The sequence below is a fragment of the Eutrigla gurnardus genome (genome assembly GCF_963514095.1).
Source record: "Eutrigla gurnardus genome assembly, chromosome: 4".
Taxonomy (NCBI): domain Eukaryota; kingdom Metazoa; phylum Chordata; class Actinopteri; order Perciformes; family Triglidae; genus Eutrigla; species Eutrigla gurnardus.
Genome location: NC_139918.1, coordinates 27,874,287 through 27,901,358, shown reverse-complemented (window position 1 = coordinate 27,901,358; position 27,072 = coordinate 27,874,287). Strand labels below are relative to the sequence as shown.

The 27,072-nt window shown below is 42.1% G+C and overlaps 1 protein-coding gene across 1 annotated transcript; it reads left to right on the top strand.

Annotated features, from left to right (window-relative positions):
* Window positions 1-1,352: 1,352 nt before the first annotated feature.
* On the top strand, window positions 1,353-25,840 carry LOC311012592 (sodium channel protein type 2 subunit alpha-like). The gene is made up of 24 exons (XM_084008106.1): window positions 1,353-1,437; window positions 2,735-2,863; window positions 3,854-3,945; window positions 4,029-4,271; window positions 4,356-4,419; window positions 8,269-8,410; window positions 8,961-9,158; window positions 9,258-9,446; window positions 9,543-9,914; window positions 10,032-10,158; window positions 10,600-10,838; window positions 11,736-11,909; window positions 12,023-12,379; window positions 15,599-16,009; window positions 18,393-18,510; window positions 18,604-18,755; window positions 18,866-19,039; window positions 20,923-21,045; window positions 21,760-22,032; window positions 22,172-22,225; window positions 22,307-22,448; window positions 22,577-22,677; window positions 22,764-23,034; window positions 24,283-25,840. The coding sequence occupies exons 1-24, from the start codon at window positions 1,367-1,369 to the stop codon at window positions 25,512-25,514; spliced, it is 5,448 nt and encodes a 1,815-aa protein (XP_083864232.1). The 5' UTR covers window positions 1,353-1,366; the 3' UTR covers window positions 25,515-25,840.
* The last annotated feature ends 1,232 nt before the right edge of the window (window positions 25,841-27,072 follow it).

Here is a 27,072-nt window from a genome sequence, read left to right as displayed (position 1 = left end):
TGTCTCCAGACCTGGAGAAAAAAATAGCCTTTTGGTTGGGAAATGTGTCAACATGCTGATGACTTGTTACTATTCGTTTTATTTACAGAATTTAGTTTGTTTTATGCTACAGAATTTAGGCAATGATATTTGGAAAATGTGATTTCTCCCCTCCCTGACTCATGATTTCTGTTTTCTTTCTGTTTTCTTTGCAGACTTTTATAGTACTTAACAAAGGGAAGGCCCTCTTCAGATTCAGTGCCACATCCGCAGTTTACATATTTAGCCCATTTCACCTCATCAGATCACTTGCCATAAAAGTTTTAGTCCACTCATATCCTTTTTGGTTACCCAGAGCCGTGTCTGTTCATATCGTAATTCTGTGACTGTTTGATGGATCCACGATCTTTCCTGTCGGACCGTATTACCTCTCACTTTAATTACTGGCTCAAAAAAGTCATAGGAAGATATAGTTAGAAATCTGGCTTTCAGGTATTGTTTTGCTCTCCAAAGAGTGCTTCACTTAAACGTGAAAATGTCAGTGTCTTGACTTCTGTGAGATCATGAAATGTAACTGCTGAGAACAAACCACTGTGAAAAGTTTCCACTAAAATGATCATTTTAAGCTTTAAATAGTCTCGACTCCACCTAATGTATCTCATACTGGCAAATAAGCCAATTTCTAATGTTTACTGATTTCCCCCGACGGTTTCTATTGGATTTTTCCATAGTCCCATTTTTGAAACAGCTTTATAATGGTCCTCTCGGGGCATTGCAAAAACAAATCCCCTCATATCCCTCTTTTAATCTCCGAAATGAAATAAGAGCAAGGAGATTTCACATCATGTGACGGCTGCCTATTAGTTCTCAGACAGCCGATTCCAACTTTACATATTCCTCTGGATCTCCTCTACGTTATAGATGACAAAACATCTATTGCTCAAATAAATTGTAATATCCATCAACGGTTATTGATTCTCTGCAACTGATAAATCACATGAATATGTGTAAAATGTAGTTCAACGTGCTCTGAACTACATTATTAAAAGCCCCATTGGGGGGGAAATTTTATTTTGATGACTTTTTTCTGATAAATTTATATTTTTCATTCATTCATTCATCCATCCGTGAAAGAGTATGATGTGACTCCCCCAGGTTTAATGAAATGGAATTTACTTACATTTCCATAATCTGCCTTAACTGTATTCTAATACCATTGGCACACATAGTCATGTTTTATCCTAATGGGTATATTTCATAGGATTACAAGAAGCATTGTGTGATACATTGATGGCTGGCAAAAAGCTATATTTGACTGTAATTTACTGTTTCACAGTTACAATTTCCTTAACCTTTATTCCTCCCCACATTGTTCAGCTTGTTCATAATGTTCACTATACTGACCAACTGTTGCTTCATGGCCATGTCTGATCCGGCACCATGGACCAAGTACCTGGAGTAAGTAATATTTAAAGCTAAAGCTTTTGTGTCTTGGACAGAATCAGAAAAATGTTGTGTTCTAATGTGGAGCTTTGCTGGGGTTTGTAGTTTTGTCAGTGATGACTGAAGAAGCAGCTGACGTGTAAGTATATGATGCATGTGATGTTTTAACTTTACTGCGGTAAGAAGGCATCACAGGCATGTTTAAGGAAAGCATGTGATGTGGAATGAAACTTCAGAAATATTGTGATGTGGAAAATGCGTCATCATCATCACTGGGTTAGCATGCAGCATGCTATCTGCGCTTACTTAATTTGTTCTTTTACTTTAGCAACTTTAGACATTAATGTTTAATAGACGACGGAATGACAAGCAGGCCGCGAGAGTTAGATGATAATATCAACGCTGACTGTCACATATACGTTAAATATGAAGCTAAAGCTAGTAGCTGATTAGCCTAGCTCAACGTTAGCTTTTGAGGAATCAGCTAGCGTTAGCCTAGGCCTTCTGTTCAAACGTTAACTAAAAACTGCGGCTACTGGGCAACCAACGGAGACCTTAGGAACTTTACTGCTCCCAGCTAAGAAATAAGTAATATTTTTCTAAACTTACGTTTTTGAAGGAGACGTAGTGTAAGCTTTAGTGTTGTTGATATGTGGATTTTGCTAGCTAGCTTCTTCCTCTAGCTAAGCTAAGCTAAGGCAAGGCAATTTTATTTGTATAGCACCTTTCAACAACACTGGGCAATTCAAAGTGCTTTACATAAAATATTTAAAAGCATTGGAGAAAAAAAAACATTAAAACAAGCCAATAATAAAATAAAGTTTAAAATAAAAAAAAGCTAAGCTAGCTAGCTAAGCTAACCAACGGCTGACTTTAGCTTCATTTGTGCTCTACTGTGGCAGACCTGAAGTAAAAGACTGTTTACAGATACGAAACAAATTATAATATGAATAAACTAGTGGTCCTTAGACTTACATTGCTTTGCATAATGTTTGTATTTGTGAACATGTATTAATGTAGGCTGCAATAATGTATGTGCTTATGATGTTATTTTGCTGGTTGATATCTTGCATACAGTCTGTCAGTGGCATCAGTCCTCCAAAATGAAAGTTACTATAATTCATCAGCAGCATTCAAGTAATTTTGGGCTGAGAGTGTTACACATTATTCATTCTTTTGTTTTTCATGCTTTGCCTTTGAGTCCTGATTGTGTTTTTCAATGCTCAAAATCCATTTTTAACTTTAAATGTTTCATGGTTTAATGGAATCAGAGCTAACTGCATTCCCTTTACCCTCCACGAATATTTTTCAGGTATACTTTCACGGGCATTTACACTTTCGAGTCAGCGATAAAGATACTAGCGAGAGGATTCTGTATAATGCCGTTCACCTTCTTGAGAGATCCATGGAACTGGCTCGACTTCAGCGTCATTGTCATGGCGTAAGTAACGATGTCATTCATGCTTCATTCACATTGGCAATCACGCTCCCCACCTGACATTCACTATGTATTAGTAGTGGCTAGGCCTACATTTTTCAGTCTAAATAGGCCGTTTTTTTTGTGCTGACTGTAAAGATGGAAAGTCAAACTGAGTGTCTGTCAATCCTCAGTTATCCTGAGTGGCATTTTAAAACACGGTCAACGATAAGCCTGTTGTTAAGGTCATAGATCTGTGCAGCTCGACTCACTACCCATGATGCAGGTGGCAGATTAGACAGGTGACCTCTCAATGTATTATTCCAGTATTGTCTGAGCCCAGTCATCCTGATAGGACGTTTGCTTTGTTTGAAAACAGCGAGACACAATACCTTTGACAGCCTGTGGACACACTGAAAGCCGTCGTCACCTTCAGTAATTCATTTGTTTTTGATTCATTACCGCTCATTCAGCAAGTTCATCCGTCATTTCCTCTCTTGTGTACTCAACTAATGCAGTTCTTGTTGTTTTAACAATTTAAGGATGCTATAAGCAATGTTTCTTGGTTATGAATGATCACATGACTACTTGTATGTGAAAGGAGTTGCTTGTAGGGATGATCCTACAGAACATTATCACCAGACTGCAGCTTCACTCGGCTCTAAGGACCGTTTTAGACCCTTTCAGCCTTTCAGGGGAGGATATACAAATTTCATATCACAATTATCCTGGACAAAATAAGTGTGATTCACGATATTATCCTGATAATTATCTAAAACATACTGGAATCACTATATATTTTGTCAAGAAGCAAATATTTTTTATTGCATTACAGACACATAATTTATTTAACAAACCCATAATGGTATTTGATTGAGATTAATCGATAAAGGCATGATATTCAAACCGTAATCTATGTCTGAACATGAATTATAATCCCTGCTGTTCATACAGATCACCAGATTGTTAACTCTTCCTGCAGAAGTTCATCAATCTCCTTATCTCAAATTCCAGATATGTGACAGAATTTGTCGACCTCGGAAACGTCTCGGCATTAAGAACCTTCAGAGTACTACGAGCACTGAAAACCATCTCCGTTATCCCAGGTAAGAGGACCATGACATATCAACAGCAACACTTAATGCGTCGGTGTGCTACCAAACAGTTGATACATCGTCTCCTCTCCAAGGTCTGAAGACCATCGTCGGCGCTTTGATCCAGTCTGTGAGGAAGCTGGCAGACGTGATGATCCTAACCGTCTTCTGTCTCAGCGTGTTCGCCCTCATCGGCCTGCAGCTCTTCATGGGGCTCCTGCGTCAAAAGTGCATCCGCAGCCTCGCACACTGCATCAACTCCTCCTACAGCCCCAACACATCCTTCATCTGCAACAACAGAACCTGGAGCTCCAGGGCGGACTTCCTCGGCAGCGAAGGTCAGCCAAGGGAGCAAAAGAGGCCGGGTGTCAAGAACTTCACACAGTGGAGTTTCTTTAACTTCTTTTTCCTCTTTTCCTTAGATAATTTTTACAAAGTTGAAGGAGCAAAGGATGCCTTAATATGTGGATATGGAAGTGATGCAGGGTAAGTGAGTCTTTGTCCCGTTTACTGCTTGTTAGTAATCTGGCTCCCATACAAGTCATGTTTATACTTGGATACAGTAGCCTGATACAGTAGCTCGAGCTACAACAATAGATGATGTGCTTTCGGCTTTATATTTTATGGCCGTTATGTATAGAGATGATCCCATCGGGGGAGGGGTGTAGCGTGAGAGGCTGTACACAAGACAACATGTGGTGTGGATAATCACCACACCGCTGGAACCCTTTACCGAGAAACATGGAGTTGCCAGCTGGAGAGAGAGAGGGGGGGTCTTTGGACATTTCATCATCTCAAAAGCTCCATGACATGATTAGGTCAACTGGAGGGCACCGGATCACTTCTGATTGATATTCTGTTATTGTTGAGAGGAGATGCTGTATTGGATCCTCCAAGCGGCAGCTAAGTTTGTCTCTTTGTGATGAACCAAAGACGTCCTTGATTTCAGTTGTAACATCAGTATAACATAGACATGCATAGATGACATTTTATCTCTGGACTTTGTTCCCAATCAAAGGCACAGTGTGAAACCATCCAAATATTGCTACTCAGCCTACGCAACGAATAATCCTATAATTCCAAATGCTTTTGAAACAAGCACAACAGGATGACTCAGATTCTGCCCATGCCAGGCCCAGTTCAAGGACTAAATACCCATCTGTGTGAATCTGAAATCCTGCAGCTTCAACAAATGGCATCCATTACGTGCTCACGTTAATGATATAAGATAATGGATGATGGCAAATAACCCAAAAAAATGGTGCAGATATATATATATTTTTTTTCTTAAACTCTTAAAACAACTCTAAGGTTCTATATTGTGTTGTAAATATATGTGTATACATTTGAAAATACATTTGATCAAATAATAATAACCTTATTTGTTTGACAAGGTTAATGATTGATTGATTGATTTGCTGCTTCTTTGAGTATATTGTGTTGATGGGCTCCAACAGACAATGAGACGTTTAAATGTTTATGACACATAGCATTAAGCTAATATTGATATTTATAAAGTATTCTAAGGAGTTAATAGGAAAAAGGAGGTGGAGGTAGTGACACATTTTTATTGGCATCGGAGTGCAGTCAACACTTTAGCTTTAATCTCGCTCTGTAACCTCTCCTCCAAAAACACGGGAGCTTAATCTCCCAAGAAGTAAAATCTGATTCAGTAATTTGTGTTCAAGTCAGAGCAAAAAGAGGATACATTTGAGGGCATTCGGAGGGAAATGACGTCACTAAACATCCATAAATAGTAGGTCAGTAAGATCAGAATAGCACCAATAGGACTGATCCAGCTGTCCCGCAGTTTACAAGCCATTGCAGTTGGACTGTTTTAGATTTGATACATGTTTGTGTTTCTGCCATTTGCAGATGGTCCGTCTCATCGCATTTAAATCTTTTTATCTGTGTCTAATGGGTGTGTTAAAGGCTCTTTAGATGATAATATAAACAGGAGGGTTACTCCCTTTTGACTCCTTTTAATTTAAATGTTGCTCTGTCATCGCCAAGAATAAGGCATTAATTGCATTTGCCACGTCTTGGCGGTTAGGTTGATGCTAAATCGAAGACAGAATGACACATTCCCATGACACACTAGCCAGGTTATAGGTTAACGTCACCATAGGGTAGCTTATGCCAGCCTTTTAACTCCTGTGACATTTGAGATGGAACTTTCTGAGGCTGGATGTGGAGACGGGCAAGATATTAAGCAGGTCAGGATGGAGGACGTAAAACATAGAGGATGCTTAATCTTTTGAGTGTATTCCAACAAGTAATCCCTTAGTAGATTTCCAAATTAAAGCTTTGGATACGTTATGATGACACAGACATACACACAAACACACACACACACATACTCGTGCAAACACAAGTGGGCATGCACTGACACACACACACACACACATATTTAAATGATATTTTCAGCCTAGATGGTTAACAAGTTTGTGATAAATGATTTGCTCAAAGGTCCAAGCTGTTTCTCATCACGCCTACTGTAGAGTTCAGGCAGACGCTTATCCCCTCACATCTTAAAGCCACTGTGCATCAAGGATTATGACTTTCGACTTTTGCCCTTGACCGGACTGATGTGGGCATGGAAACCCTCCACCTTTGCCCCGCCCACCATAGAGGGAAAACACTTTGCCGCGATTGACAGATGTTCCTCTACTGTTCTGTTACACAAACTGCAGGGAATTGATGGTCCACTCTCAAGAGTATGACTAATACTGTAAAAATGTAAGCATTTCATTGTGCTCTTACATACCCGAGACTCTGTTGCTTTGGAGCCGTGTGATGTCTTGTCGGTTTAAAGGACCATACCGTTAAGAGTTTGAAGATTTTTTCTTGTTAAAGGAACAGTAAATAGGATTTAGGGGGATTTTCTTGATCAGAAATGTAATATAATATACATAACTATGTTTAAATCAGTCAATGGTCACCAGAAACTAATAATGGTTTTGTTTTTGTTAACTTTGTTTGAGCGGAAAAGACAGAACAAAACAGGCAAACCAAACACTAGCACTAGAGAGGGCCTCTCACATTTTGATGTTACCTGAAGGCCACTGTAGTTCTCTGGCACGCTTGGAGAGGGAGGGGCTAAGGGTTATTCGGTTGGATCTGCAACCTCACTACTAGATGCCGCTAAATCCCACACACTGCTCCTTGAACTAAAAATACTTTCTACTTTAAATTGTATGCTGATTATTTTCAAATGCATATGCTGTCAGTCTTTGTCAATTATTTGATGTATCTATTCTGTACGGTCTGAAATCAATTAGCAGACTCTTGACTCTTTGTTTGAGTCCATCATTGTTTATTTTCATTATTGATTAATCTTAAATTATTTTCTAGATTGATAGATTAAAATGTATCTATATATCAGGTGACTGTTGACAGAACCACAGTCCTAAATCTTTGGCTTTTCAATTTACAGAAAAGAGGCAGCGATATGTTTGAAAATGAGTAATTCTTTACATTCTTGAATACAGGATTTTTTTTTTATCCCTGCTCGCTACTTAGGATTCATTTTTTAAAAAGCTTCCTAAAAGAAGGACATCATTTTAAAACAAAACCTGTGCTGTGCTTTGAAAACTGGTCAACTGTGATGTAATGTATTCACAAAACAACAAGATATATTTGACAGGTTGAAATATGCAAAACGGCACTGAGAGGTGAACCTATTGGCGACAGTTTGAGCAGCGCAGCAGAGGGAAGGAACAGCCTGACAGGAAGATGTCGCTGGCCTCACGCAGCCTCCTCTGTCCTCGCTGCTGGGATGTTAGTAAGCATTCCTGCTTAGCTGGCTGGTTGGTGAGATCTACAGCTGTTCTCACAGCAGCGCTCTGCCGACCAGCTGTTTCCCAGCCATTACGAAATTATTCTGCACTCAAATTGACATGGCAGTCCAGCTTGTTCTCAGCTGCTGGACTTAAATATTTTCTGTAATGCCACTATGCTGCCTGACAATGAAGATCAGAGATGAAGGCATGGAACATTTTTTGAACTGCAATTTGATATCCATCTGGCCTCGGCCTAATCCCTTTTTGCTGCACTGCATTTTAGTGCTCTTGCCTGTGGCGAATTTCAAGTGCCCTCTTCAGTTGAAATAATGGTGTTGATAGCAGTGTATGTACTTACTGACTCATCCGCTTCTCTCCCCTGTTGAGTCAAAGGCCACAGGGCTCCATGTAGATACTGGAAACGTTTTTAGCTCCGATAAAGCAGCCTGCACGCGAACCACGGATACATCCGCCCAAGCTGCCATTCATTTAATTGTGCACAGCTTTTGTTGACCCATAATCATCTGTCTTTTCAACTATTTGTGTGTTACAGGAAGTGTCCGGATGGATTTGACTGCCTAAAAGTAGGGAGGAATCCAAACTATGGCTATACCAGTTTCGATACCTTCGGCTGGGCTTTTCTGGCCCTTTTCCGACTCATGACACAAGACTACTGGGAAAAACTGTTCCACCAGGTGCAATATGCAAAATCGACCAATATTCTACGTTTTCTGTGATTTTTAAATATCTATAGGTCCAGAAATACATAGTAGAACATATTTACAATGCATTATAATCTGTTTATAGCACTGTATAATTATTGTTTTAAGCACTCATAAATATTCTTAATGCTTTATAACAATAATTATAACACATTATAAAGCATTTTGTATTGAATTATAAGGTGAAGTATCAATCATACTCATTTTTTATGTGTATTGCATTTACCATAGTTGTAATACATTTTATTAAGTGGTCATTGTTTGCTTGAAGTAAAGTAAAAAGTTATTTACAATGTTTTGTGTGTTATTTAATTGTTTTTACTTTAAGAAAACAATGTCAGTGAGTGACCATAAATGAAGAAGAATTACCTTAAAAGTCATTATAAAATGCTTTATAATGTCTTATGAGTATTGTTATAAAGCATTATGGATATTAATGAGTGCTTATATGCCTTGGTTTACAGTAATCAACATGCAATAGCATATGAATGTGATCGTATTGACATATTGTCTGCTCCCTCAGACGCTGCGCTCTGCAGGGAAAACCTACATGGTTTTCTTTGTGCTGGTAATCTTCCTGGGCTCGTTCTACCTGGTCAACCTCATCCTGGCCGTCGTAGCCATGGCCTATGAGGAGCAGAACCAGGCAACCATCGCTGAGGCCTGGCAGAAGGAGAGGGAGTTCCAGCTGGCCATGGAGCACCTTCGCAGGGAGCAAAGAGTAGGTTCAATGCAAACAGTCGTCGAGGATCTTCATATTTATGTGTTTAAACATTTTTAAAATGTCATCTTCCGTAACGCAATTCCTTTCTGTGTGAAGTTGGCGGCAAAAAGACAACAAGCACAGGACACAGACTCAGTGTTGTCCCCGGAGTTGTCTCCATTCTGTCTGAAGACAGGCAGCATACGTCGAAGCAGCAGCAGAAGAAGAAGATCGCACAGGGCGTTGTCAGAAGAAACGGCAGAGGAAGCTGCTGAAGAAAAGTTTGACCCACTGGATGAGCCAATGGTACATCATTCAACCGTCACACTCCAAACCTTTCTCCCAGTCTTTGATGTCCTTATAAAAGCCATAGGAGCTAATGTATCCTCTGTGTTTCCGTAGCCTCCTCTCTCTCCCCTTCCGGTCCACCCTCTGCTGGCCACGCTCTCCTCTCACCCCCTCAGCACCAGGAGAGGAAGCCAGGTCAGCGTCTTCAGCGCTTTCCGGCCGCGCAACAACTCAGAGGCCGACTTCGGGGACGACGAGTACAGCGCTCACGGGGACGCCTTCAGGAGTCGCGCCAACTCAATAGCAACGCCGTGGAAGAGAAGGACGGGCAGTGTGCGGAGCCACTGCTCCCAAATCTTCACCCCCAGCCTCAACGTCAATGGCCGGCTCAACATCTCCCTCGATCAGAACGGAGTCACCACTCTGGGCCTACATACTCCCACCTCCATGCCTGCCTACAGCATGGAGAGGGTCAGGGAAGACACAGTGAGTGATAGAAGCCTGTGTATGTCATTTAGAAAATCCTGCAAGAGTGAATAAATGAAACAGCTAAAAGAAGAAAGCTGTGTATTTCATTTTGGAGTGTTTTCTGTCCACCACAAGGCCACCTGCGTGGAGGACATGATTCCCAGAGCCTTCCTCCAGCCTTCCCCGACAGTGACTGAGCCTCCCGCAGTGCAAAGGAAAAGAGGGCTGAGCTCGGTCAGCTTCTTCAGTGATGCCATGGGTGGTGAGTCCTTTGGAATATTAAACACATTTTTGGGAAAATATGCTTAATTGCTATTCTTACTGAGAGTTAGATGCTTGATTGGACCTCTAACCAGCAGCTGGTTAGCTTAGCTCAGCACACAGACTGGAAACAGGAGGTAACGGCTAGTCTCTGTCTAAAGGAAAAAGCTGTATTGACCTTACGGTCTGATCGATCTAACTTTTTGTAAGAAAGTGAATAAGACAAATTTCCCAAATTGTTAAATTATTCCTAATTACTCCTTTCAAAGATTGCTTGTTTATTGTAGCAATATGTTGAGCTTCAGAGACCTGTTTCAGATTGCACGTAATCATAAAGCTATCATACATCTCTGAGTTGTACATGCTGGGGCTTCAGCTAATGTGCATTAGTGTTTGATAGGTCTGCAGATGAATACTTACTGAATGAATACTCTCTTTGCAGAGCTAGAGGTGTCGAGGCAAAAGTGCCATCCCTGCTGGTACAAGTTCGCCAAGAGGTACCTGATTTGGGACTCCTGCCCCTGGTGGCTGAAGGTGAAGGAATGGGTGAAGTTCATGGTGATGGATCCTTTCCTGGATCTGGGTATCACCATATGCATTGTGCTGAACACCCTCTTCATGGCCCTGGAACACTATCCCATGACTGATGAGTTCAACACGATGCTTTCAGTGGGCAATCTGGTAAGGGGCTTTTAACGATAGGTGTGGGCAGCCTTTCACACACTTTCTCCTAAGACCTGTTGAGTGAGCAGTGGAGAGGAATGAAAGCTTCACCGAGAAGAAAGTAAAAAGCCAAGAGCGTTCATTCAGATAATGAATTTCTATATCAGACATTTAGGCTTTTTATAGTCAGTGCTGTGCTGGACATAAGGTCAAGTAAGGCCGTGTTGATCCTTTGTCAAACGTACTGCTTTAGACTATTTGCGATTATCCTCGGTAAGAGGGAGTATTTTTAGCAGGCGGTGGGATGGATTCCTGTATTTGTATTTTGCCGTCTCCCCCTACTGGTCAATTATAGACTCTGGAAAACGCTGGATAAGCTACTTTAAAATGATAAATGGAAGTAATACAGGATTTCTCAAACGTCCTAAAACATTTTATAAAATTGGGTAGAAACTTGGGTTAAAGAACAACAAGTGAAGCATATTTTGAAAAAGAAATTGAAAAATCTCTCTTGAACTTCATGGATATCTGGATCCTACAGCTGGGACATCCCAGAGTATCCATTCTAGTGCTTTCGAGAGCTAAACCTCAATTTAAACAAGCTGCAAGTGCATTGACAATTTTACTGAAAACCACTGCCTGCTGCTGGAAACAAGGTTGACCCGAGCAGTGAGACTTAACCAAACAGTACTGTATATTTGTGGACCATAAAATCCAAAATATGGGCTAAAAGAGACGACAACACACACTGAGCAATCTGCAGTAGGGTGGTAATTACATGTCGGTTTACACCTTCCACGTTACACATGGTCCATTTGACCCATTGTTAATACGTAGCATTAATTGAAGACTAATAGGCTATTTTGGTACTTTTTCCAACCTCTTATTTTTTTTATGTCTCTGTATCTGTTCTAGGTTTTCACAGGGATCTTTACAGCTGAGATGGTGCTGAAGCTGATCGCCATGGATCCCTACTTCTACTTCCAACATGGTTGGAATATCTTTGACGGAGTCATTGTTTGCCTCAGTCTGATGGAGTTGGGTCTTTCCAATGTAGAGGGGTTGTCTGTCCTGCGATCTTTCAGACTGGTACATCTTTAACTCTCACTCATTTTTTAAAAATCTTAGAACATCTTATAATCCAACCTAAAATAAAAAGTTTACCACACAATTTGTTTTCTTCAATTTGTTCTCTTTGTCAGTTACGAGTCTTCAAGCTGGCAAAATCCTGGCCCACCCTCAACACCCTCATCAAGATCATTGGCAACTCGGTGGGCGCCCTGGGAAACCTGACGCTGGTGTTGGCCATCATCGTCTTCATCTTCGCCGTGGTGGGCATGCAGCTGTTTGGCAAGAACTACCAGGACTGTGTGTGTAAGATCGCCATCGACTGTCAGCTGCCTCGCTGGCACATGAAGGACTTCTTCCACTCCTTCCTGATCGTGTTCCGGGTGCTGTGCGGCGAGTGGATCGAGACCATGTGGGATTGTATGGAAGTGGCCGGGCAGCCCCTCTGTATCTTGGTGTTCATGTTGGTCATGGTCATAGGGAACTTGGTGGTGAGTATACCATTTTGATATAAATTCTCTATTGCTACAAGATGGATCTTCATAAAAATAAATCTCATCTTAGACGAGCATTGACTGTGTAGCCAAAGGTCTCCTCTATAGACCTACATTATTGTCTATGACATACACTCTTGCACTGGGAGATATGTTCCTTCAGCTCTCATGAACACTGGAACATTGTAGTTTATCTTGAGTTAATAAAACTTGCTTATGCGTATTACTTTAACAGTATATAATAACAGAAATTCTACTGGACAGAAATCCAATTTCACATCAATACAACCAACTCTAATCCAAATGATGATGTCATGAGTAATCAGGGATTACGTCGTTGCACCAATAAGGGTTTGTGATTTCATATAATGTTGATGGGACATCCTCAAACATTTGTTGATGCCTCCTAGTGATATATATTGCAAACTCAGATATCTTTGTTGCACGATGGGTTGTGAATCTTTCAGTGTTGTTGAACGCGTGCTTCTCACTGAGAAAGTGGTTGTGTCACAGCGTCATGCTAACAGTCTTGCAGATTAGCATTACCAGTCTGCAGAACCGATCATGTCAGGGCGACATATAAGCCATCTGTTTTCCCCCTTAAGTAAGATATGTATTATCTGCACATGCTGTCGTGCAAACTGCAGCCTCAACGGAGCGACTCTCTGCGAGGAGAGGCTTTGCCACGGCCCCATGTCCAACGGGGCTGAATGTTTTATCCACTGCTAATGAACTAAGCCTTATGGGAGAAATTGTGACCTAAGTACTGTACAAAGGATCAGCCAAGGCCACAGAGTGTTCTCACTGTCGTTCCAGCCTTTTCAGCAGGTATTGAGCCACATCATTGCATGCATCTGCTTTTGTAAAGAGTAGTTAATCTGTACGACAACTCTGTTTGTACACAACTGCTGTCGCTGTTGTAGGATACGTATATTTGGTGGTCAGCCCATATGGTGATTTGTTGTCCAGCTGTGTCCTAAGCTAATGTTAATGAGAACAGGAAAAAAACAAATCCCGGAAGCACAGTCGGCCAGCAGTTGCAGCATTTTCTATGGTCAGTATAGTTTTATTTTGAATGTGGTGTCGTTTAAGTGCAGATTCTAGACACACATTGTAGTGTTGTGGTCTGTTTCTATACAGTATCGGAATGAGCAAGTAAAATCTAGTTCAATATTATTATTATTATTATTATTATCATTAATGTTTGCCCTCAATCCATTTTCAGGATTTGTTATTTTTCTATTTTTGATAAGGGTACGTTTAGACTCCTGACCTGGACATAAATTGCCAAGAGATATTATGAGTTACGTAAATCCAAACGACAGAAATGTGCTACCAGCTTGTGGATTTTCCATCTCGTGCTAAACACAAATTAGAATAATAATATACACTGCAATATGAGTGTTTTCTACACCACAATCAGTTTAGTTCTTGTCATAACTGTTTTAAAACCCTGTCAGGCATTTTCAGAAACGATGCAAGGCTTTGAGTGTGGCGTGGGCCTGTTGGATGTGGTTCAAACACCTGTTCCCAGCATGCCCTCTGTTCACCCTGCCATTAAATTCTAGTGAGTTCCACATTTAATCCAATGCCCTGAAATGTATCCGTCAGAAATGTTTTAAAACCTTTTTGGTTGGCTCTAAAATATTTGTTCCACTTTGCCTGAATGATGACTGACACTGTTTTTCATGCAGATCTATAGATGGTGCTATTTAACCTAAAATGTCTATGATACATAAACCATAGTTATGTATTTCCTGACAATATATACAGTCACAATTTTGAGGGCAGTGTCCTTTTTCTTTATCACTTTTCCCAAACCAAAAACACGTTACACAGTACTCTAACCTGAGCTGCAAATATTACTACGCATTCCAGCCAAGAGTTGTTTTTAAATAAAAAATACGTCTGATCAGATTTTAGTGATCAAAGGTTAGTGTGAGCTCACAAAACTGGTTATGACAATTTCGCATACAAATATCTGCTCGGATAAAATGATGAAGTGATGACATTTTGATCAGACATGGATGGAATCGGAAACTTTGGCGAGTAATCTGGTTGGCGGAGGCCCACAAATGCAAGGCGGTAATTGTAGTTAATAACACTAACAACTAGGGGTGAGTATTGGCAAGAACCTTGCGATACGATACGTAGCACGATACTTTGGTCACGATACGATACGTATCACGATATCACGATATTGCGATATCAATAAAGATGAAAACACAAGTACCTGTATATGTGATGATATTGATCAGAGGACAAATTGAGTCAAAACTATTTCATTCAAAACAGCCTCTCTATTTTATTAATTCCTATGAAATTCACTGGAATAAATATTGAAAATAAATCAATATTGTATTGGGCGGCAAAGTATTGCGATATATTGCCGTATCGATATTTTTACCCACCCCTACTAACAACACTACTTCTCTCACCAGTTCAGACACTGTATGACTCTTTAAATACTCAGTATAGCTTTAAATACTCCTTCTGGCCTTGCGGTAGTACTGACAGAAGATGAGCGGTGAATCGACTTAAAGGGCACATAGCCGTTTATCTTGTTTTACAAATGCCGGATACCCTTTCGTGACCCTGTTGTCTGGGCAAATATCACAACAGTGCTTCTTATAGAGTTTAATGGACAGAAACCTGCACTGCACATGAATTGTAGGGGAAAGCTGTTTATCCAAGGGATTATCCAGGATGCTTAGGGGCGAGAAGGCCAGAGGGCATTCATCACTAATCATCTGCTCATGCTCCCCATCTCTGACTGGCTCAGTGGCTAAAGATGATCCTTACCACAGGCAGTATGCGCTCATACACACACACACAGAAAGAAACAAACAACACACATGCTACTGTGCAGACATGTGCTTCATGATGCTGCTCTCTAAGCTCGTAGACAGATTACTTTGGAGTTGGATGCTTGGAAACTTGAGTTCGGTGTGGCTGAAAGGAGACGAAGCCATATGTGCTCGGGTGTTATCTTGGGAGAATATCCTCCTCAGTTTACAATGCAGGATTGGCCAGTGTTGACATTATGTAGGAGTTCATGTTATGCTCTAGATACACTTATCCTTGAGTTTACAGGCTAAACTGGGCTCCCATTGTGAAAAAAAGTTGATACAAGTGTAGAGACTGCATTTTCTGCCATTCCAGCTCAATTTCCACAGAAGTATAACAATATTCTGATATTTCTCCGTTTGTCAACAGGTGTTGAATCTGTTTCTGGCCCTGCTGCTCAGCTCCTTCAGCTCCGACAACCTCTCTGCCCCAGACGAAGACGGCGATTTGAACAACATCCAGATCGCCATCGCCCGCATCCAAACCGGCATCTCCTGGATTAGCGTGCGCTTCGGCGACCTCTTCAACCGCAGCTTGAAGCGTCGGAATCAGAAGGCCAAAGAGGCCGGTCAGGCCATCAAGCTGGTCGGAAATCACGTGGAAAGCAATGGGGGGGTTTTTGGAAGCTACGGAGAGAAGTACATTATATCGGAGGAGGACAGCTACATGACAAACCCAAACTTGACCGTCATCGTTCCCATCGCACCTGGAGAGTCAGATGTGGAGTTTCTCGAGGAGGAGGAGATTTCGGAGTCGTCAGAGGATGAAGACAACAAACCGGTGAGTGTTTCACCTCCAGATATGTGTGTTTACACTGAACCACAAGGTGGTTTACTGCGGTAGTGGTCTTTGGATGGTGTTGTCCAACAAAATAGTTGTGTTGAAGAATTGATCTACTATACTGATCAGCTGCTACCGCTGTCACATCCCTGCTTTGGGTCAAGCCAGAGGAAACAAACAGAACTATCTCACCCAAAACTACGTCGTCAAAGTGATAAGATTTCACTTCTGTTTAATGTTTGACGTGATTTTCAATAGATTTGAGACTCTAAAGTGTTGTTTACATGCTTCCTTCCTGGAAATGTCAACGTCCCATGCTGGCAGCAAACATCTGCATGTTTATATAGCGAGATCCTTGGGCCAGGAGGATATGATTTTTAAGTGGCAGGTTGTTGATGATGCAGGAGAGGTTTCTAGAAAGTTATTTTCAGTTTATTATGTCATTTTTTCTCACATAAACTCTTAATCTGTCAAGTAAACTCTGATAGAGACCAGTGCCCCAGTGAGACTGATACAACTGAGTTTAAGCCATTGTGACATCATTATCATGATGTAATGCTGATGAAATGTTACTAGCCACCCTTCTGTATACCACAATAAGGTGCTGTGAAGCCTAATCTTCATCAGATAGTCAGACAAGCATGTGGAGGTCAAAATGTCTGCTTCCAATCGGAGGACCGTTTCTTTTGTGGATGTGTTATGTTCATCAGTGAGCTTTGGAGGTGCTGGTAGATGGATTTTGACGAGCCTGGCCGTTTCCCTCTTTCCAGCTAAGCTAAGCTAACCAGCTGCTAGAATTAGCACCATATTTGCAGGACTGGCTTGAGAGTTTTATCAATCCTGTCATCCAATTAATCACATAAAGTGAATGAGCGTATTTCTTTAACATTTGACACAGCAGAGGATCAGCATTATAATTTTGGTTTAGATCCAACAGGTTGAAGTCGAGACAAAATTGTTAGACATTTATCATTGGCTGGCGGGGAAACACCATGGATAAATCCAGTTTATAGAATTATTTATGAAAAATGGCTAAGGTCAGAATAATTAACCTGCAGACTGCAGTATCCATCCATTGTCTACCGCTTATCCTGTATTCAGGGTCACGGAGGGGCTGGAGCCGATCCCAGCTGTCATTGGGCGAAGGCAGGGTACACCCTGGACAGGTCACCAGTCTATCACAGGGCTTGCATTACTATTTTATATTATTAAATGAACCTGTCTCTCTCTCTCAGCCTCACTTCATCAAGCTCCCTGTTTCTTCCTCTTGCTTTGCTCTCATTCGCCCTTCCTGTTTCCCCCGGATCCCTCTATCTCCCCGTGTCCTGTGGGTCGAGGGTAGTGTTGAGGTGGAGGGTGTGTCGCTGCTGTCCTCTCTGGCAGGCAAACAGCAGCAGGCCAGATGTGGAGCCAGTCCCTACAGAGCAGATTAAAGTGACACAGCTGAGCAGAGCCAGGCAGGGCCAGGCTGAGCTGAGCTGAGCAGGCTGCAGTCTGGCGTCTCTGTCTCTCTCTCTCTCTCTCTCTCTCTCTCTCTCTCTCTCTCTCTCTCTCTCTCTCTCTCTCTCTCTCTCTCTCTCTCTCTCTCTCTCTCTCTCTCTCTCTCTGTCTGTCTTTCCATTTCCCTTCCGTGCTGCACTCCCCAGCAAACGAGAATTAGGCATCAGGGGAAAATGAAAAAAAAAAAAACAGCCCTCCATCAGCTTAACTGTGCATCAGCAGCTGCTCAGCAGTAAAGAAGGATACATTTCATTCATTTGAATGCACACTTAACATGGCAAGAGTGTGCTTAGTAAGCAGGTAGTTGTGAATAATGTGTTACTTTACACATTCTTTAAGTGGAAAGTCAGTCTATATAGGTGCGTGTATCACTACTGCGTACACTACATGTGGCTGTAAATGTGCCGTCTTCGAGCACTAGCGCTGATAATGCTGGTAATCTGGTCTTCAGGTCCCGCGGATGCTCTTTAATGCTGGATTAGACTTCATACCAGTTTATAGGATTGAAGCTGCACCTCTGTCCTATAAATCGCGTTAAATATGTTGCTGTTACAACACAAGCAAATCTCATCAAAATTGTATTTCGGCTCGGAGGAGATTGAAAGGCAAGGCAGTGCATCTAGGTGAGTGAGCGTTGATGGGATGAATCTACGCTGAACACAGGGCAGGAAAAAAAATGCTGAAAGGCTCCTCTGTTTGGTCCGAGACTTATGAGCACTTTACAGATGTGACCACACCCCAACTAGTGATGACACAGCAGGTGCACAAAATCCATCCATCTGTTTTTCCGTGCTATACGTGACTCGGTATTGGTTCGTACACTGTTTACGGAATATATAAGTGGAAGAACTGGTTGGTAACGGTGAGGCTTCTCACTACTCAGGAGATTGTCAGCCTATCAGAGGGCAGCACGGTGGATCTGAGGAAGCCTGGAGAGGAGCTGGACAACCTATCGGAGCTGGGTGGAGAGAGCATGGAGCCGGAGGATTGCTTCCCAGAATGTGAGAGTTCGGTAGTTGTAAATTAAAACGATTAATATAAAGTACGGCACGGTAACGTCTTCATGTCTGCGCTGGTTTCCGTTTTTTCTCCAGTGTGCGTGCGCCACTGTCAGTGCTGTGAGATCGATAGCAGCAGTTTTGGCCAGTTCTGGGGGAGGCTGAGGAAGACCTGCTACCAGATTGTCGAACACAGCTGGTTTGAGACCTTCATCATCTTCATGATCCTGCTCAGCAGCGGGGCTCTGGTATGGCAAACTGTATTGATGGTCTTAAATCAACTGAAAGCACATTTGATAAATATAATCCCTGAGACGTTGCTGTGTTTGTCACACCGCCGTCCCTCCTTCTGCTGCAGGCGTTTGAAGACATCTACATCGAGAAGAGGAAAGTGGTGAAGGTGGTGTTGGAGTACGCCGACAAGGTCTTCTCCTACATCTTCGTGCTGGAGATGTTCCTCAAGTGGATTGCGTACGGCTTCAAGACGTATTTCACCAACTACTGGTGCTGGCTCGACTTTCTCATTGTGGATGTACGTGATCCATTTTGCATGTTTTTGTTGCTCTACTGTGAACGGATGATTTAAAAAAAAGAAAATCACATGTTGAGAAATGAGGTTGAACGCCTCTCATTGAAGCTGAAGCTGTAGTGCTTTTCAGGATCGGTGGGTGTCATTCCAGGAAAGCACTCGTCAATTAATATGTGCTTTATAACAACTGGTCTCCTTCCCGACTAAAATTGTGCTTCACATTCAAAACAACTTTATTAGTCCCACCATCAGCTACTCCACACACCTGTTTACTCACAGGAAACACTCAGATAGATCACTAAACAGTTGTTAGATTGTAGAGTTTAAACTTGCTTTTACGGCAGGATTTTGCCAGACAACTTCTAAAAGAAGCGCTCCAGCGATCGGAGTCATGTTACACTTCACGTAGCCTGTTGGGTAAGATGGATGTGGCTCTGTAGCGGCCCTCCAAAATGCCCGAGGCGTGCAGCCCGAGGCCTGACTTGACTCCCTCTGATTTCACCTGCTGTTACACAGATCGCCACAGACCGCACTATTGTTAGGGTAAGTTGTAGTTAGCAGGTTCTCCAGGTGAGTATTGGGCTCCTGGGATTTGGAAACTTGCATCTGCCTCACAAATGCTTCTGTGTTTTCTTCACTCCTAAGTGCTTTTCTGTTGCGATATCAAAAGCCACCGTCTCGTTTCCAAACAAACGCACTTCTACGCTACAAAATGTCGGGCTGTTGCTCAACTGTCATCCTTTTGAATCGGTCACGTCGGGACCTTGGCTTTTATATCAAAAACGAATTGCCGTTCCATTTGCACTAAGGTTTATCTACAGAAGATGTACTTTATACAGCCTATTGAACCTGTAAATGTTGCTTGACAGACATTTTAGCCAGATTAGAAATGCACCGGTGGAGCTCATGTCTGAACGGTTGTGTCGACTTCATGTACTGAGTGTCATTTGTTATGTCTGTTTAGAAGAAAAGACAAATCCTGCTGATATTTGCAAATACCGACCTTTTGTTTCTCTCTATGAAAACTACCACTTAACTTGCTTCTACAGGGTTTCTGTATTTGTATGTTTTGGAGCCAAAGACTTGTCCTGAGAATAAATATTGAGAATCTTCTTTAGATATATTGGACAAACACATGCGTAAATAGACTTTTATAAAGAAATTCAGACCAATAGGACCTTGTTAGTCCTGTTTTTAATGTTATTGGATCAATTTGGATGCAAATTGGGAAACAAATTTGGCAAAGATAGATATAACTTCTTTATAAAACTCACTCTATTTGATATATATACATATTGTATATGCATATATAGCTGAGTATGCATTCATGGACACGATTTGTCCATATGTGCATACTTGTCTGTGTTTTGTCATCATCAGTCATGACATGAACTTCTTTCATTTACATCACGTCATCTTCATTCATAGCTGTCATCCACGGGTCATTCAACAGCGGAATACCATTTAGTTTTGTCCGTTTTGGATGTAGAATAGAGTGGAAGTCTAAATTTGCTAAAAGACAACAACAACAACAAAACCAAATCTAAACCTCAAAAATTCAATAATTGTGTTCCTAACTGTGGAATGTCCCAAATACACAAAAACTCTTAAATATGGCTCTTCAAATGTTTTCTACCTGTCTTTTATTATATTTCTTTCCTTCAAAAGTTATTTTAAAATCTGCTAAGACAATTTAAGCAGTTGCTCAACTAATATGTGATATTGCTTTATTATTTAGTGCTTTTCACAATGTTTTTGTTGTGTTATGAATATGATATTTCTACTTTCCTCACCAGGTTTAAAGATTTAAACCAAGAACTGATATTATGTGTTTGAATCCATGTTATGATTCTGGCAGTACACACGTCTTTCTCTACCCCGTGTAGGTGTCCTTGATAAGCCTGGTTGCAAACTCTCTGGGATACTCCGACTTTGCGGCGATCAAGTCCCTGAGGACTCTGCGGGCGTTGAGGCCTCTCCGAGCTCTGTCCAGATTTGAGGGCATGCGGGTGAGAAAAGTGTTTTCTAAACTATACTGATGTCACATAATGCTTTTTATGTCACATAATCCTTTTTTTTACTTCTGTACGAGGTTATGTCCGAGTTTGGTCCACCACTTAGATCAACTATTCAGATACAGATATTCATGGTGCCCAGAGGATGAATCCTAATGAATGAATGAGATGCACATTCATGTTTTGAGTGGAAACCAAACAACTCAACCAATTGCTTTGGTTTAAGTATGGGAAAACGTATAAATTTCAAATCATACAGTCATATTTCCACTACATAATATTTACCCTTAAAATATGGGAGATTTATTTAGGCTATTTGAGAAAAAGTTCAAAAACTCGACACAAACATTAATCTCATTATTTAAATGTTCAAATTGTATGCATTTAAATACATTTTATGTATTGTACTACATTATTTTGTATTTATTTAAAATTTTGTTATCTTTTCATATTTTTATCGTATTTTTCTTCTTCACTTATGTTTCTTGACTGATTGAACTTGTTTTCATCTATTATTTTCTCTCACAAATTCTTATTGTATTCATTAAAACACCAAGACAAATTCCTTGAATGTGAAAACCTACTAATACCTCGATCCTGGTTAGTTGTTAGTTCAATAAGAACGTGAGCTCAGAGATGCCAAAGCAGACTAATAGAGAAACCCGGATGCCGTCAGATGACCCTGCGTCTCACCTGTTCCCTCATCAGGTGGTCGTCAACGCTCTCATAGGAGCCATCCCTTCCATCATGAACGTGCTGCTGGTGTGTCTCATCTTCTGGCTCATCTTCAGCATCATGGGGGTCAACCTGTTCGCCGGCAAGTTCGGGAAGTGCGTGAACAAAACGGGCTTCATCCACAGCTTCACCGTGGTCAACAACAAGTCAGAGTGCCTCTCTATGAACGACACCCAGTTCTACTGGACGAAAGTGAAAGTCAACTTCGACAACGTGGGACTCGGCTACCTTTCCCTTCTGCAAGTGGTGAGTCGGATGTTCAGATCCGTCCAATCCGCACATGAAGAACACGTGATAATGACATTATTGCGTTTTTTCTAGATATAAAGCCAGTGATTTACAATGCCTTGCCCAGACAGTAATTCTATGTCATATTGTATTATAGGCTACATTCAAAGGATGGATGGAAATCATGCATGCGGCTGTTGATTCAAGAGGAGTAAGTATGTCTATCTCACTCCCAGACTTCCTGAACGCGTCACAGCAACCGGCTGACTCATAAAACTTTGTTTGTTTCCAGGTGGAGGAACAACCCATCAGAGAAATCAACCTCTACATGTACCTCTACTTTGTCATCTTCATCATATTCGGCTCCTTCTTCACCCTCAATCTCTTCATCGGTGTCATTATTGACAATTTCAATCAGCAGAAACGAAAGATGAGTATTTGGAGTTTAATTCTGTACCTGTAAAATATTAAATCTGTGTACTCTTTCTTCTGTTGATCACCAATGAATGATTTTAATGTGTTTCTGTAAAAAGTAATGTGAGGTGTTTTCGTCTATACTTAGGTGGGCAGGATATCTTCATGACTGAAGAACAGAAGAAGTACTACAACGCTATGAAGAAGTTAGGATCTAAAAAACCTCAAAAGCCAATACCAAGGCCTGGGGTAAAATAGCATAATATTATATTTCCATGTTGTATTAATATCCTCCAATCCTGCATATCGTGACATTTGTATTTCCCCAATGCCAGAATGTGCTCCAAGGCTTCTTCTTCGATCTCGTGTCTAAGCAAGCCTTCGACATCATGATCATGATGCTCATCATCGTCAACATGGTGACCATGATGGTGGAAACCGACGAGCAGTCAGAGCGCATGGAGGCCATCCTCAACAAGGTCAACATGGTCTTCATCGTGATCTTCACCACCGAATGCCTGATCAAGATCGTCGCCCTCCGCTGTTACTTCTTCACAGTTGCATGGAACATCTTTGATTTTGTGGTGATAGTTCTCTCTATCGTGGGTAAGTAGAGACACAAAAAAACACCATTAACCGAGGGCGTTATATCTTTCAGTACCATCTGTTGTTTGTTAGCAGAATATTGTTGTAGCAGTGTGACATTTTTTTTATTTTTGCTATTTTCTTTTAGACCACTTTACATCCTCCAATGAAATAATTTTGGGGGATGTATCCACAGACAGCTGCAGAATAAAATCTCTTCACATTTCTATTATTAAAACAATAGATAGAGAGGATTGTGCCTTGACAAATGTTTTTTACTGAACTTTTCCTACGTTTCTTTAAAGTCCCAGTCGGCAAGTCCGACAGATCGAGGGCACTCTGTCAGATTTTGAATGTTTACAACTCTCACGCTCCTCCCCCACGACCACCGAGCTCCTCCCCCTCGACCACCGAGCTCCTCCCCCACGACCACCGAGCTCCTCCCCCTCAACCACCGAGCTCCTCCCCCACGACCACCGAGCTCCTCCCCCACGACCACCGAGCTCCTCCCCCTCGACCACTGAGCTCCTCCCCCACGACCACCGAGCTCGACCACCGAGCTCCTCCCCCACGACCACCGAGCTCCTCCCCCTCGACCACCGAGCTCCTCCCCCTCGACCACCGAGCTCCTCCTCCCCCTCGACCACCGAGCTCCTCCCCCACGACCACCGAGCTCCTCCCCCTCGACCACCGAGCTCCTCCCCCACGACCACCGAGCTCCTCCCCCACGACCACCGAGCTCCTCCCCCTCGACCACCGAGCTCCTCCCCCACGACCACCGAGCTCCTCCCCCTCGACTTCCTGCCCTTTGAAATCCCTTAGATCACGCCACCTTTGAAACGCGGGTCCGATGTTGACTCTGGTTTTATCACGGGCACCGTTGCCATCTTTCTTTTTGTCCTTCTTTTCCACCGGTGTTTTCTTTTCCTTGGTTGTTTTGGACCTCCTCGTTTCGGTTTTTAACGAGGAGGTCTTGTTGCTACTTCCCTCCGCCTCCCCCCTGTGATAGTGGAACGACCCGAGGGGGGAGGGGCTCTGTGTGCACGAACACAGCCCTGCGTGCTGATTGGACGGGATGATCCGGGCGCTGTCGATTTTTGCAAAACAAACAACAGGCTCTACGTGCACGTAGAGGCACGCTTTTTTTTCTAAAACCGGATGATTTATGTTGTTGATTGATTGATTTAAATGTTGCCAACTGGGACTTTAAGCGCATCCTTGTGCATTGAGATGAACCTGCTCTCACCTCGTCTTCTTCTCTCATTTCAGGGATCGTTCTCGCGGACATCATTGAGAAGTACTTTGTGTCTCCGACCCTGTTTCGAGTCATCAGACTGGCAAGGATAGGACGTGTACTTCGACTTATACGTGCAGCCAAAGGAATAAGGACTCTACTGTTTGCCTTAATGATGTCCATGCCGGCACTGTTCAACATTGGCCTCCTGCTTTTCCTCGTCATGTTCATCTACGCTATTTTCGGTATGGCGAACTTTGCCTACGTGAAAAAACAAGACGGGATTGACGACATGTTTAACTTTGAGACCTTCGGGAACAGCATGATCTGCCTTTTTCAGATCAGCACCTCGGCGGGTTGGGACAACCTCCTGAGTCCTATCATGGCCAGCTCGCCGGAGGAGTGCGACCTTCGCTTTGTCAATACTGGCACCAACACCCGGGGGAACTGTGGCATCCCCTCAGTGGGCATAGCTTTCTTTGTCAGTTACATCATCATCTCTTTCCTCATTGTGGTGAACATGTATATAGCGATCATCCTGGAGAACTTCAGCGTCGCCACGGAGGAGAGCACCGAGCCGCTGAGCGAGGACGACTTTGAAATGTTTTACGAGGTTTGGGAGAAGTTTGATTCCGAGGCCACGCAGTTCATCGAGTTTTCCATGCTGTCGATCTTCGCCGACAATTTGTCGGAGCCGCTGCGCATCGCCAAGCCCAACAGGATCAAGCTGATCTCCATGGACCTCCCCATGGTCAGCGGGGATCGGATCCACTGCCTGGACATCTTGTTTGCCTTCACAAAGCGCGTCCTGGGAGAGTCGGGCGAGATGGACGCCCTCAAGCAGCAGATGGAAGAGAAGTTCATGATGACCAACCCCTCCAAGATTTCCCACGAGCCCATCACGTCCACGCTGCGCCGCAAACTGGAGGAGGTGTCCGCCATCATCATCCAGCGGTCTTACAGGAGGCATCTGGTGCGCCGGCAGATGAAGCAGGCGTCCTTCCTCTACAGACAGATCAACTACGAGACTGTGGTGGACGTGGAGAACGCTCCGGAAACCGAGGGGCTGATCGCCTGCATGATCCAGCACTTCGGGCTCGTCGGGGCGCAGACTGTACCGACAACAGAGGACACCCTGCTGTCCTCGCCGCCGTCTTATGACAGCGTGACCAGGGCGGCCGGCGGCCTCTCCGGGATCGTCAGATCAATATCCAGAGACTCTGAACTCGGGGAGCCTGGTGAAAACTATGAGGAGACGTTCCTTTGAAACTCGATTGCATGGAGAGTGTTTGTGTGTTTTTTGTCTGTTTTGTTTACAGCAGAGAATATGGTAACATATGGTAAATATGGCTCAAAGTAAATCACGGTCAAAGAGATGAACTGGTCAATGTTGTTGCAGTCAGGACCTCCACGAGAGGACGTTAATCTCCTCCTTAGAAAATCTTAAAAATTGATATTTGGCAGATAGTTTATAGCATCGAGATGGAAAAGAAATGATGCACTCTATTTTAATGTATCGCTCTTTATTGAACACAAATAGCATGTGAGCTTTCATGTGTGACCTACATTCATTAAGTAAAACAACTAAATGTTAGTTGGGTGTGTTTTTTCAGATATTATACAACTATGATCACAGATAGTTTACTTGGACTTGTGGTATTTGTTCAAAATGAGCGTTTTGCCAATCCTGCAAATGTTGTTAACTCAAAGGCACTATTCAGTGAAATATATATATATATATATATATATATATATATATATATATATATATATATTATATTATCACAGCAAGGCTGAGAACGGAAGGGACACTAAAGGGACAAATAAAATGTGGTTTGCCTAATTGACCAAGCAAACAGACACACACAATAGCCTGTACAACCAAAGAAGGGTAGTAATATAAGAAGCCTCTGAAAGAATAATTTTAACAGGAAATAATAGCCAACGAACATCAGCAACATTTCTTAGATAAAACAGCATTTGAGTTTGCAAGAACTATTTTATTATTTTCTACACGTAGAAATGATCTCGTAGCTGTTTAGCTGCTGATACAACATATTTGAGTCATGCAGATAATTAACCGTCAGACCGGCTCGCCAATAAGCAGAATGAGAACACTGAAGAGCACACAAGTCCGACCAAACGTTTCCCGCTGAGCTACTATCCTGTAACCAATGCTGACTGTAGATGCTATGAAGCTCTTATTCAGGTGTTACTCATATAATGTTTAACCAAAGCTAAAGTTTGCTCATAACATTTAAAAAAAAAAGAAAAAAAAAAAAAACATTTTACGATTTAACTTCTAAAGCTGAAGGAAAAACATACTCAGTGTAAGTCAGAAAGTTTGGGATTTCTTTATTTATTTTTGTGATCAATGACATTATTCCTGTGAGATGCACTTTGATTGAATGAAGGTGATTTATTCAGCGTGTTGTAAGAGAGACGTGGTTTAAAAAGCATCAAGTGTATTCAGGTCATGAAATTCAAAAGCACAATTTCTTGTATTATGCATCATGTACTACTGCGAATATGCAGAAATAAACTGAAAATGCTCGGTTTGTGAAGAAATAGCACTTCTAATTAATTTGTCAAACATAGCACATTACAAGTTCAACTCGATTAGGAAGAAGAGCCATGTGTACTAATAATCCCTGAATTATGTGCCTGATTTTGACTGTTGTCCGCACACTGAATCTCTTTAGTCCATTTAATTTGATCTGATGGATGTGGATGGGAAGAGCATGACTGCACCGAAAGCTCCTTTTGTAATCAAAACGTGTAAAGTACCTTGAGGCTGTGTAATGTATGGAAGCTCATTTTTACCT

Coding starts and splice junctions, on each gene's coding strand:
- LOC311012592 (XM_084008106.1), top strand. CDS start 1,367: ATGTTCACTATACTGACCAACTGTTGCTTCATGGCCATGTCTGATCCG. Junction 11,910..12,022: donor TCCTGCGATCTTTCAGACTG/GTACATCTTTAA, acceptor TCTCTTTGTCAG/TTACGAGTCTTCAAGCTGGC. Junction 22,226..22,306: donor CGGCTGTTGATTCAAGAGGA/GTAAGTATGTCT, acceptor GTTTGTTTCCAG/GTGGAGGAACAACCCATCAG.